We start from the raw sequence: 13,383 nt of genomic DNA, 5'->3' as shown, positions 1-13,383 counted from the left end.
GCTTGTAGTAATCTCTCATGATATTTTGTATTTCTGCAGTGTCAGTTGTTACATCTCCTTTTTCATTTCTAATTCTGTTGATTTGAATCTTCTCCTTTTTTTTCTTCATGAGTCTGGCTAATGGTTTATCAATTTTGTTTATCTTCTTAAAGAACCAGCTTTTAGTTTTATTGATCTTTGCTATCGTTTCCTTCATTTCTTTTTCATTTATTTCTGCTCTGATCTTTATGATTTCTTTTCTTCTGCTAACTTTGGGGGTTTTTTGTTCTTCTTTCTCTAATTTCTTTAGGTGCAAGTTTAGGTTGTTTATTCGAGATGCTCCTATGTTGGGTGCATAAGTGTTTACAATTGTTATATCTTCTTCTTGGATCGATCCCTTGATCATTATGTAGTGTCCTTCTTTGTCTCTTCTAATAGTCTTTATTTTAAAGTCTATTTTGTCTGATATGAGAATTGCTACTCCAGCTTTCTTTTGGTTTCCATTCGCATGGAATATCTTTTTCCATCCCCTTACTTTCAGTCTGTATGTGTCTCTAGGTCTGAAGTGGGTCTCTTGTAGACAGCCTATATATGGGTCTTGTTTTTGTATCCATTCAGCCAGTCTGTGTCTTTTGGTGGGAGCATTTAATCCATTTACATTTAAGGTAATTATCAATATGTATGTTCCTATTCCCATTTTCTTAATTGCTTTGGGTTTGTTATTGTAAGTCTTTTCCTTCTCTTGTGTTTCTTGTCTAGAGAAGTTTCTTTAGCATTTGTTGTAAAGCTGGTTTGGTGGTGCTGAACTCTCTCAGCTTTTGCTTGTCTGTAAAGGTTTTAATTTCTCCATCAAATCTGAATGGTATCCTTGCTGGGTAGAGTAATCTTGGTTGCAGGTTTTTCTCCTTCATCACTTTAAATATGCCCTGCCAGTCCCTTCTGGCTTGAAGAGTTTCTGCTGAAAGATCCGCTGTTAACCTTATGGGGATTCCCTTGTGTGTAATTTGTTGTTTTTCCCTTGCTGCTTTTAATATGTTTTCTTTGTATTTAATTTTTGACAGTTTGATTAATATGTGTCTTGGCTTGTTTCTCCTTGGATTTATCCTGTATGGGACTCTCTGTGCTTCCTGGACTTGATTAACTATTTCCTTTCCCATATTAAGGAAGTTTTCAACTATAATCTCTTCAAATATTTTCTCAGTCCCTTTCTTTTCTCTTCTTCTTCTGGAACCCCTATAATTCGAATGTTGGTGCATTTAATGTTGTCCCAGAGGTCTCTGAGACTGTCCTCAATTCTTTTCATTCTTTTTTCTTTATTCTGCTCTGCATTAGTTATTTCCACTATTTTATCTTCCAGGTCACTTATCCGTTCTTCTGCCTCAGTTATTCTGCTATTGATCCCATCCAGAGTATTTTTCATTTCATTTATTGTGTTGTTCATCATTCTTTGTTTCATCTTTAGTTCTTCTAGGTCCTTGTTAAATGTTTCTTGCATTTTGTCTATTCTGTTTCCAAGATTTTGGATCATCTTTACTATCAGTATTCTGAATTCTTTTTCGGGTACACTGCCTATTTCCTCTTCATTTGTTAGGTCTGGTGGGTTTTTATCTTGCTCCTTCATCTGCTGTGTGTTTTTCTGTCTTCTCATTTTGCTTATCTTACTGTGTTTAGGGTCTCCTTTTTGCAGGCTGCATGTTCGTAGTTTCCGCTGTTTTTGATGTCTGTCTCCAGTGGCTAAGGTTGGTTCAGTGGGTTGTGTAGGCTTCCTGGTGACTAGTGCCTGTGTTGTGGTGGATGAGGCTGGATCTTGTCTCTCTAGTGGGCAGGTCCACGTCTGTTGGTGTGTTTTGGGGTGTCTGTGCCCTTATTATGATGTTAGACAGCTTCTCTGCTAATGGGTGGGGTTGTGTTCCTGTCTTGCTAGTTGTTTGGCATAGGATGTCCAGCACTGTAGCTTGCTGGTCATTGAGTGAAGCTGGGTGCTGGTGTTGAGATGGAGATCTCTGGAAGATTTTCACCATTTGATATTATGTGGAGCTGGGAGGTCTCTTGTGGACCAGTGTTCTGAAGTTGGCTCTCCCACCTCAGAGGCACAGCACTGACTCCTGGCTGCAGCACCAAGAGCCTTTCATCCATACGGCTCAGAATAAAAGGGAGAAAAAGTAGAAAGAGAGAGAGAGAGAGAGAGAGAGGGAGGGTGGGAGGGAGGAGGAAGATAAAATAAAATAAAGTTATTAAAATAAGAAGAAAAAAATTTTTAAGTAACAAACAAAAAAAAAAACGGACAGATAGAACCCTAGTACAAATGGTGAAAGCAAAGCTATACAGACAAAATCTCACACAGAAGAATACACATAGACACTCACAAAAAGAGGAAAAGGGGAAAAAATAATAAATGTTGCTCTCAAAGTCCACCTCCTCAATTTGGGATGATTCGTTGTCTATTCAGGTATTCCACAGATGCAGGGTACATCAAGTTGATTGTGGAGATTTAATCCGCTGCTCCTGAGGCTGCTGGGAGAGATTTCCCTTTGTCTTCTTTGTTCGCACAGCTCCCGGGGTTCAGCTTTGGATTTGGCCCCGCCTCTGCGTGTAGGTCGCTGGAGGGCATCTATTCTTCGCTCAGACAGGACGGGGTTAAAGGAGCAGTTGACTCGGGGGCTCTGGTGCACTCAGGCCGGGTGGAGGGAGGGGTGCGGATGCCAGGCGAGCCTGCAGCAGCAGAGGCTGGCAGGACGTTGCACCAACCTGAGGCGCGCCGTGCGTTCTCCCGGGGAAGTTGTCCCTGGATCCCGGGACCCTGGCAGTGGCGGGCTGCACAGGCTCTCGGGAGGGTAGGTGTGGATAGTGACCTGTGTCTGCACACAGGCTTCTTGGTGGCAGCAGCAGCAGCCTTAGCATCTCATGCCCGTCTCTGGGGTCCATGCTGTTAGCTGCGGCTCGCGCCCGTCTCTGGAGTTCCTTTAAGCAGTGCTCTTAATCCCCTCTCCTCATGCACCAGGAAACAAAGAGGGAAAAGAAAGTCTCTTGCCTCTTCGGCAGGTCCAGACTTTTCTCCGGACTCCCTCCCGGCTAGCCTTGGGGCACTAACCCCCTGCAGGCTGTGTTCAGGCCGCCAACCCCAGCCCTCTCCCTGCGCTCCAACCAAAGCCCGAGCCTCAGCTCCCAGCCCCGCCCGCCCTGGCAGGTGAGCAGACAAGCCTCTCGGGCTGGTGAGTGCGGGTCGGCACCGATCCTCTGTGCGGGAATCTCTCCTCTTTGCCCTCCGCACCCCTGTTGCTGTGCTCTCCTCCGTGGCTCTGAAGCTTCCCCCAGCTCCCGCCACCCGCAGTCTCTGCCCGCGAAGGGGCTTCCTAGTGTGTGGAAACCTTTCCTCCTTCACAGCTCCCTCGCACTGGTGCAGGTCCCGTCCCTATTCTTTTGTCTCTGTTTATTCTTTTTTCTTTTGCCCTACCCAGGTACGTGGGGAGTTTCTTGCATTTTGGGACGTGTGAGGTCTTCTGCCAGCATTCAGTAGGTGTTCTGTAGGAGTTGTTCCTCGTGTAGATGTATTTCTGGTGTATCTGTGGGGAGGAAGGTGATCTCTGCGTCTTACTCTTCTGCCATCTTCCCCCTCTCTCCAGGCTGCATTTCTATACACTAACAATGAACTATCAGAGAGAGAAATAAAGGAAACAATTCCATTTACTATCGCATCAGAAAGAATAAAATACCTAGGAATAATGCTTGGTAAACTGTAAGACACTGATGAAAGAAACTGAAGACAACACAAACAGATGGAAAGATATACCATGTTGGAAGAATTAACTGGAAGAATTAATATTATGAAAATGACCATACTACCCAAGGCAACCTACAGATTCAGTGCAATCCCTATCAAAATACCAATGGCATTTTTCACAGAACTAGAACAAATAATTTTAAAATTTGTATGGAAACACAAAAGACCCTGAATAGCCAAAACAATCTTGAGAAAGAACAACAGAGTTGGAGAAATCACACTCTCTGATTTCAGGCTATGCTAGAAAGCTACAGTAATCAAAACAGTATGGTCCTGGCACAAAAACAGACACATAGATCAATGGAACAGAATAGCCCAAAAATAAACCCATGCACTTGTGGTCAATTAGTCTAAAACAAAGGAGGCAAGTTTATACAATGGAGAAAAGACAGTCTCTTCAAGTAAGTGGTGCTGGGAAAACTGGACAGCTACATGTAAAAGAGTGAAATTAGAACATTCTCTAACACCATATACAAAAATAAACTCAAAATGAATTAAAGACTTAAATGTAAGACTGGATACTATGAAACTCCTAGAGGAAAACGTAGGCAGAACACTCTTTGACATAAATTGTAGCAATATTTTTTCAATATTTGCTTTCCTCTCCTAAAGCAAAGGAAATAAAAACAAGAATAAACAAATGGGACCTAATAAAACTTAAAAGCTTTTGCACAGCAAAGGAAACCATCAACAAAATGAAAAGACAACCTACTGAATGGGAGAAAATATTTGCAAATGATATGACCAATAAGGAATTAATATCCAGAATATATAAACAGCTCATAAAACAACATAAACAACCCAGTTGTTTAAAAATGCACAGAAGCCTTTCCCACGGTGACGACCTCCCCACGAGAACATACCTCTCACAAAGGATCTCCTTCATCCCTCTCCAGAAGAGGAGAAGAGGAAACACAAGAAGAAACACCTGGTGCAGAGCCCCAATTCCTATTTCATGGATGTGAAATGCCCAGGATGCTATAAAATCACCACCATGTTTCACCATCACAAACAGTAGTTTTGTGTGTTGGCTGCTCTACCATCCTCTGCCAGCCTACAGGAGGAAAAGCAAGGCTTGCAGAAGGATGCTCCTTCAGATGAAAGCAGCACTAAAAGCCCCTGGAATCAAGATGAAGAGGAAACCATCCCAATAAACACATTTTGGATTAAAAAAAAAATGTGCAGAAGACCTAAATAGACATTTTTCCAAAGAGGAAGTGCAGATGGTCAACAGGCATGTGAAAAGAGGTTCAACCTCACTAATTATTAGGGAAATGCAAATCAAAACCACAATGAGGTATCACCTCACATTGGTAAGAATGGCTATCATCAAAAACGCTACAATTAGTAAATGCTGGAGAAGGTGTGGAGAAAAGGGAAGCCCCCTACACTATTGGTGGGAATGTAAATTGATACAGCCACTATGGAAAACAGTATGGAGGTTCCTTAAAAAACTAAAAATAGAGTTACCGTATGATCCAGTGATCTCCTGGACATATATCTGGACAAACTTATAATTGGAAAAGATACATGCACCCCAAGGTTCATTGCAGTAGCCAAGACATGGAAGCAACCTAAATGTCCATTGACAGATGAATGGATAAAAAAAGATGTGGTACATATATACAATGGAATATTACATAGCCATAAAAAAGAATGAAATAATGCCATTTGCAGCAATATGGATGGACCTAAAGATTATCATACTAAGTGAAGTAAGCCAGACAGAGAAAGACAAATATCATATGATAATGCCAAAATGTGGAATCTAAAAAAAAAAGATACAAATGTACATATTACAAAACAGAAATAGACCCACAGACATAGAAAGCAAACCCAAAGGGGAAAGAGGGGGAGGGATAAATTAGGAGTTTGGGATTAATGTATACACACTACTGTATGTAAAATAGCTAACCAACAAGGACCTACAGGAAACTATACTCAATATTTTGTAATAATATATAAAGGAAAAAATAATCTGAAAAAGAATATATATGTATAACTTCAGGTGCTATACACCTGAAACTAACACAATATTGTAAATCAACTATACTTCAATAAATTAAGACAAAAAAAGAATGAAATTTTGCCATTTGCAACAACATGTTGCACTTGGAGGGTATTATGCAAAGTGAAATAAGTCAGACAGAAGAAGACAAATACTGTATGATATCACTTATATGTGGAATCTAAAAAACAGCAAACTAGTGAATATAACAAAAAAGAAACAGACTCACAGATATAGAGAACAAACTAGCAGTTTCCAGAGGGAAGAGGGAAGGGGGGCAGGGCAATATAGGGGTAGGGGATTAAGAGGTGCAAACTATAGGTATAAAGTAAGGTGCAATGATATTATTGTACAGCACAGGGAATTTAGCCAATATTTTATAATAACTATAAATGAAGTATAACCTTTAAAAATTGTGAATCACTATATTGTATTATATTGTATATAATATTGTACATCAACTATACTTCAATAAAAAAAAAAAAAAGAATGACCAGGTAGTTCAGAAAAGCTTGAAAATACAGCCCATATGAGGAGAAAAATCAGTTGATAGAAACAGGCGTAAAGATAACACAAATGATAGAATTAGTAGGCAAAGATGTTAAAACATATTCCATATCTTCAAAAAGGTAGAAGAAAGCATGAGAATATTAAGGGAAGGCATGTAAAATATAAAAAAGAATCTATATGAAAAATAGTGTTTGAGAAGAAAAATATACTCAATGTATAAATGACAGATTAGACACTGCAGAAGAAAAAGTAGTGAACTATAAGATATATCAATAGAAACCATCTAAAAACTACTAGAAACAAATGAACAGAGTGTCCGTGAGTTCTGGGATGTCAAGCAGCCTGATACATGTGTAACTGGAGCCCCCAGAAGAGAGGGGAGGGCAGAAAAAGTTTTGAGGAAGTAACAGCCAAGATATTTTCAAGTTTGATTAAAACTATAAACCCACAGATCCCAGAATCTCAAACACAAGAAAAATGGTGAAAACTATACCACAGCACATCATAATCACTCACTTCTCACTACGCACAGGTGCTTGGCATTTGAGAGAAAAAGCAGCCTCCTATTGAGAACCACAGGAAAAGCCAGGTGTTGCAGGGCAGAGTCAGGCTTCAGGCTTCAGGTCTGCTAGGAGGTAGAGGGAAGTAAGCCAGGTGATTGGCATATGGGGTCCAGAGGGCATTATGAGAAAGATTTAAAGAGGAGATTGGCCAAGGAAGAAAAAACCCACAGCAGAATGGACGAGGACAGGAGAAAAAAAGTCTGTGGCCCATTTTAACAGTGGGTATACCTATTATACCTGGGAGATTAGGCTAGCTTTAAGTTTTCCAAGGACTTCTTGCTGTTCCCAGAAGCTTTTATTTGTTCAGGACAACACATTCCTCCTTCTGGTAAATGCTCCTTCTAACCAGGTGTGTCATGTCAGAATCATAACTTTTCACAAACCCCATCTTCTTGATCACTGTGATTCAGACAGTGGGTGAGGAGCTGATGCAAGCTAGACCGCTTGTAGCCCTTCCCTGGGAGTTTTGCCATTAGGAGCAGAGATGCCAGGTCTCATGCCCTTTTCAGTGGCAGAACTGAAGATATGGCCTGCGAATTGCTACTGGCTATGTGTCCTGACTTAGGAAGAAAGCTAGTCAGGGAGAGTAAAGCTAACTGAGGGAGGCCTGCTGGCATTCCAGTCACTTTCAGTCATCTCTGAAGCCCTCTGCACCCTGGCCCTTCCCATGCTTTGGTTATGTGAACCTCTGAATCACCGTATTTGCCTAAGTTAGTGCAACCGGTATGCTGAACATGCAGGAAACATCAGGGGATAAACACAGCCACTTTCATTGGTGTCTCTCTGTCCCCTTAAGACGTTTTCAGTGTGGGAGGTCCAGAGAACTTTTTGGTACCTCTGAGGTAATAGAAATCCCATGGTCACATTGAATCACCAATTCCAAAATTAGTGTCCTGCCTTATGGCAATGGTCATAGCTTTCTGTTTGTTCAGAGCTGCAGTGACTTCCCCTCCCTGCACAGGGCTTAGAACCAGCGGTGCCGACCCAGGGAGGGGATGTGCCCTGCTTGTCCTCCTCCTTCCACTCGTCCCCCAGTTGCTGGCTGCGGTTTTGGACCTCTCTGGAGTTGGTGGGGAAAGGAGAGGGAATGAGCAGAGAAGACACAAGATAGTGTCAGCACTCCCTGAACTGGCAAGTGTGTAAAGCTGACCCTTGTGGGGTTCTCTTGTAGACATTTTGGAGACCCCTCCATCTGGGGACCTCTCCTCTGTAGGTCTCCTGATATGGGCAATGCACTCACCAAAGCCTTGTCACTCACTCCTTCTGTAGCTCCTGGGACTCCTGGTGTCTGCTCTTGATTCTGTCTGCTGAGGACCCTTCAGCCTGCTGGATACATCTTTAGGAAAGGACCTAAAACAACCCAAACTAGCTTATTCATGCATCATTTTCTGCAACAAATTCTGGGAGTGCAGGCCAGTTGCCATGCAGCTCTATCCTTTGCAGCCAGTGCATCTTGTGTCCTTTATGTTTCTCAGGTAGAATTCAGACACCTGGCAGTCCACTGTATTCCCCATTCTTTAAGGGTTATGTTAAGCTTTTCTCACCAGGCTTGAGTAAGAGCCAAGTACTACCCATTTTTCCCCTGCAGGAAGGTGGAGTTCATAACACTGCTGTCTCCAAAGAAATTCTTCAAGTCCTCTCTCCCTTAATGTCTCACAACCAGTTCCTTTTATATTTGATGTTGGGAGAGCTTTTAGAATGATGTAACAAGTTTTCAGATATTTCCTTGGAAAATCTGCATCCTAGTCTAGCACCTCACTTCAGTGTCTGAAACTTAATCATCCTAGAGGCTTGGCTGAAACTGTCTTAGCATCTTAGCATCCTGTTGGATTTATGACCACTGTAACCAAATAATCCTGATAAGAACAGTTAACAAATATTTATTAAGTATGCAGCCACAAAAGAAAAACGCCTCCAGCCCTCTGCCAGTGTAGGACAGAGTTTACAAACTGTTAGCCTGCTGCCTGAATCCTGTCCATGGACATACTTTGGGTGATCCTCATAATCTTTCATTTTTTCTTGAATCTAGTGCCAGTATTTACAAATAGAGGAATTTTAACCTCTGGAATTTAAGATCTAGATTCCTGGCTTTAAAAAAACAGAAGATGTGGGGGCTTCCCCGGTGGCGCAGTGGTTGAGAGTCCGCCTGCCGATGCAGAGGACGCGGGTTCGTGCCCCGCTCCGGGAGGATCCCACATGCCACGGAGCGGCTGGGCCCGTGAGCCATGGCCGCTGGGCCTGCGCGTCCGGAGCCTGTGCTTCGCAACGGGAGAGGCCACAGCAGTGGGAGGCCCGCGTACCGCAAAAATAAAAACAGAAAATGTGGCGACGCTGGGACTGCATTGCTGCCTGGCATAGTTAGCTGGAGGTGGTGGAGGCTGCCCCCTTTGACAGGAGGGACTCCATTCCCTCTTGGCTCTGTGACCTGAAGCCAATGTCAGTTGCCATTTATCATCATTGGGCTCATGCAGTTACCTTTTCTTAAATTAAGGACTAAAGTGAAATATTCCTGGTACTCCCGTTTCTTAACAAAAGAGAAAAAAATAGATAGTCCAAAAGAGCCATGGAAGGGAGAGACATAATTTATTTAGAGATACAAAGTATTCTTATGTGTTTAATGTGCAGTTAGTGTGTTTGTGTACGTGTGTGTGTAAAAGACAACTTAAGATGCCATTGGAAAATAACCCATAAATATAATCATGGTTACTATACAAAAATATGTGGTGAGAAAAAGACATTTCAACAGGATTTGTTTTTAGTGCAACTAAAATAAGTTGTGTGATTTGCTGCAGGAGGGCATTACATTCTCCCACTTCCCTGGCTTATGTTATGTTCTTACTTGGCCCCTGATGTTTCAGTTTGCAGCAAGGGGAAAATATTCTCTGGCCTCTCTGCAGGGAATCAGCCAAAATGTGGATTCATTGTATATCCAAGGGGGTCTTAGCTCAGATCTGAGAAGGAGTAACAGGATAGTTTCCCCAAGGCTATGGCCACTTGGAGAAAAAGCAACAGGTGTTGGCAAGTTAATGAGGTTTTCTTTTTCATGAAATGATAAGATAGGATTGTTGAAAGAGTATTCAACTTTGAAACTAACTCTTTTGGCAAATTTTGTTTTCAGTTTATTTTTTAAATTGAAACCTTATTGATTTTTATAAGTTCCTGTTAAGCAAAGTCTGTTATCCATTTATCTGAATTAGAGCAAAACCAGAATTATTTTGAGGAAAGGCTTTCACTTGCCCAAGTATATTCTCTTAGGAAGCAAGCCTTCTGTTGAGTTGTGTGTTGGAATCGTTATATCTTCAGTTTTAAGAAGAGGAATTATTCTCTCCCTGCAGCTCTGCTGCTTATGAAAGTGTGCAGTCTGGCCTTAATTGGCCTTGCAGAGTGGCTCCTGTGAGGTTCTTGTCAGTGTGTGTAATTTCCCTCTTTTTGCCATTCATTGTTTATTAAAGACCGAGTTCTTTGAAAGCTGTGCTGCATGGCCTTTTCCAAACAGTTGTTTGGTCTTGGTATTGGGTTTTACCCTCAGATTAAGCGAGGCCAACTAACTACATTCCTAGACCACCTTATTTTGGCACAGCTACTTTACACACACACACACACACACACACACACACACACACTTTGCAATCATTGAATAAAGCTATATGAAACAATCTTATGACACTTCCTGTCATTTCTTTATACAAATATTTTTGAGGACACAGAGGAAACTTCCCTAAATTCTTAGTATCAGGAAGAGCTGGGGGTTGGGGAGGGGGGTGGGATGAATTGGGAGATTGGGATTGACATGTATACACTAATATGTATAAAATAGATAACTAATAAGAACCTGCTGTATAAAAAAAATAAAATAAAATAAAATTGCAAATCAAAAAAAAAAAAGGAAGAGCTGGGATTCTCCTGGTTTATATTATGGACACTGTAAACCATTAAAACAGTGCGTTGCCTTTAGTTTTAGCTGTGAGAAACCTTGGGGATATATCTATAATCCTCTTCCAGCAAGCACATAAAACCTTAGGACAACCACTTTTGGTATTCTTATCCTGGCTGCTTTTTACTATTTTTCCTATGCTGATTTCCCCTTTGCCTACAAGATTTTTAAAAAGATTTCTTCTTTTTAAAAATCTTGTACTTCAGGGCTTCCCTGGTGGCGCAGTGGTTGAGAGTCCGCCTGCCGATGCAGGGGACACGGGTTCATGCCCTGGTCCGGGAAGATCGCACATGCCGCGGAGCGGCTGGGCCCGTGAGCCATGGCCGCTGAGCCTGCGCGTCCAGAGCCTGTTGCTCCGCAACGGGAGAGGCCACAACAGTGAGAGGCCCGCGTACCACAAAAAAAAAAAAAAAAAAAATCTTGTACTTCAGAAAATTTTGTAAAACTGCTTCAACTTTGTTTTAGAATGAGGGAAGATATAGAGAAATTAAGTACAATATCAATGATTTATCATTTGTTGCAAACATATTACCAATTTGTTTTTAGATTTCATTTTAAATTTCCTGTCCTTTATGAAATCAGGTCTATCGCTTCTTTGTGATTGTCATGAAGAGGATCATTGCCATGGATTTGAGCACCCCTTGCTACCATATTTTTACCCCATAGTTAACATGACTGATTCAACATAAATCTTAGAGCTTATAGCTTAGAGGAAGCAGAGGTTACTTCTGACACTCTTACTTCTCCAAGGGTCCCATTTAGTGGCTAAATTTCAGTTTCAAGTACCACATTTGAACAGGAGGACAGTTATATGTCAGCATAGGAGTGGTTGGCCTATAAGGCCTGGGAAATACCTGGCATTGAACCTGGTCCTTCACAAGACAGGTGTTCAGCAAGAGTTTGGTGACTTAAATTTACTTGCGGCTTATGTGTTTGGATCTGGAAGCAGTTGCCCGCCCTTGTGGTCTGGGTCTGGGTTGGGGAGTGTAATCTACTAGTGTCAGTAGAGGCTTGACACCAGTGACATTTTCTGCTTTGTTTTTCTTTTTCAGAATATGATCGGTTGGGCTTCCTCCTGAAGTTGGACTCTAAACTGTGAGTAGAATGAGACAGTTCCTTGACTCTGTTGTAGAGAGGTCTGAGAGCTGGGGGCCAACCTCCAAGGGCCAGCTCTCATCACACCTGTGGTTGTTGGTGGATCCCTGGGGCCTCTGTCCTCAGTCTGTCAGCTGAAGCTTAGAGCACATTACAGTCTGCAGGGGCCTGGAGAGGATGAGATTGTGGGTGCAAACATAAGGCCTTAGATTTGGCTGGCACAGGAAGCTTGTTACAGAAGGAGCTCCTGCCAGGAGTTTGAAGGACAAGGAGGAAAGGCTTCTGCTGCAGAGTGGAGGATGATGGAGTCACAGCAGGAGGCATTGCAAAGCCTTTCAAAGATGCTCTGCAGCCAGACAGGCAAAGCCTTCTGTGCTCAGGCTTCCTGCATGCTTTAACTCCTGTCTCTCTCCCACAGGTCGATCCTCCCTTTCCCTTCTACTCTTCTATATGTTTTTTATCTGTGTCTGAAATCCCCTTTCCTTGCATGTCCACTAGGAAAACTTAAAGTCCACCTCCTTCCTATACAGATTTAATTGTCTCTTCCTCTGCTTCCTGTGAATTTTCTACCTCTGACACCCATTATCTCATTATACTATAATTAACTGTGTAATAGTTATTAATTTATTAAGAGCACAGGCTCGGAACCAGGCCATGCTTGGTTCAAATCCCAGATTGCCATTTACTTTCTTTGTGATTTGGGGCGGACCACTTAACCACTCTGAACCTCACTTTCACCTGTAACATGAGGACATCAGTATATCTACCTCACAGGGTCATTGTAAGGATTGAAATGAAATGGTGAATTTATGGAGGCTTTCAGATAGGTATCTAATTCTTTCAGAGTCCTTCCCTGTCCTGGCCCTCTTGGTCTCCCTAGCACCTAGGCAGCGCTGCCATATGTTTGTTAGGTGCTCAGTAAACACTGAATTCATGGCTGCATGGATGGCTGCATGGCTGCACGGATGACAGGTGGATGCCTGTGTGCTTCCCTCATTAGACTGGGTTTCCTGGAGATTGGGCTCTATCCAGTCTGCATTCGTGCCCTGCACAGGACCCCTCACGTGGTGGATGTGCAGGAAATGGTTGCAGAACTGCCTGTGGCTCCTTTCTGTGGTTAGGCATCTTTGTACACCTCTGCCCCTGTCCTGTACCAGACAGACGTGAAAGATCAGAATTGTGTCTCTTTCTTTCCTCTCTTGCATGAGACCTCGACCACAGCTGCTTCTGATAGTGACGGCTGCACCTACATACGAGGCATCAAACCCAGGGTTATTTGGCTTTCCCACTGAATTGTCTGGCATCTAGCCCCTTTTCCTGGCAACTGGCTTCTCGGCTCTGGTGCCTCATACTATGAGTTCAGGTGTTGTAATTCTCCCAGCTTTTATACATCATGGAGGCAGCCATGAGGGAAGAACAGTTTCTTCTATATACCAAGCTAGTATAGACATGTCAGTCACATGTTAACATCTAGGGAATGGGGCTTGATTATGCTGGAAATCCACAGGCTTCT

At 42.5% G+C, this 13,383-nt stretch overlaps 1 protein-coding gene and 1 pseudogene across 5 annotated transcripts in view; both read left to right on the top strand.

Annotated features, from left to right (window-relative positions):
• The window catches only part of ST3GAL3 (ST3 beta-galactoside alpha-2,3-sialyltransferase 3), a 237,031-nt gene that overhangs the window by 127,121 nt on the left and 96,527 nt on the right, over positions 1 to 13,383 (top strand). For all 5 annotated transcript variants that reach the window (XM_027108817.1, XM_027108816.1, XM_027108814.1 and 2 more), the window contains one exon: positions 11,828 to 11,870. In XM_027108817.1, coding sequence (XP_026964618.1) covers positions 11,828 to 11,870 — 43 coding nt within the window. The remainder of the gene's footprint in view (positions 1 to 11,827; positions 11,871 to 13,383) is intronic.
• LOC113621690 (40S ribosomal protein S27-like) lies at positions 4,590 to 4,873 on the top strand (annotated as a pseudogene).

Source organism: Aethalodelphis obliquidens, unplaced genomic scaffold (assembly GCF_003676395.1).
Source record: "Aethalodelphis obliquidens isolate GAN/ISIS:26980383/991018 unplaced genomic scaffold, ASM367639v1 scaffold9, whole genome shotgun sequence".
Taxonomy (NCBI): domain Eukaryota; kingdom Metazoa; phylum Chordata; class Mammalia; order Artiodactyla; family Delphinidae; genus Aethalodelphis; species Aethalodelphis obliquidens.
The sequence above is the reverse complement of the archived record's forward strand: the minus strand, read 5'-3'. Positions and strand labels throughout refer to the sequence as shown.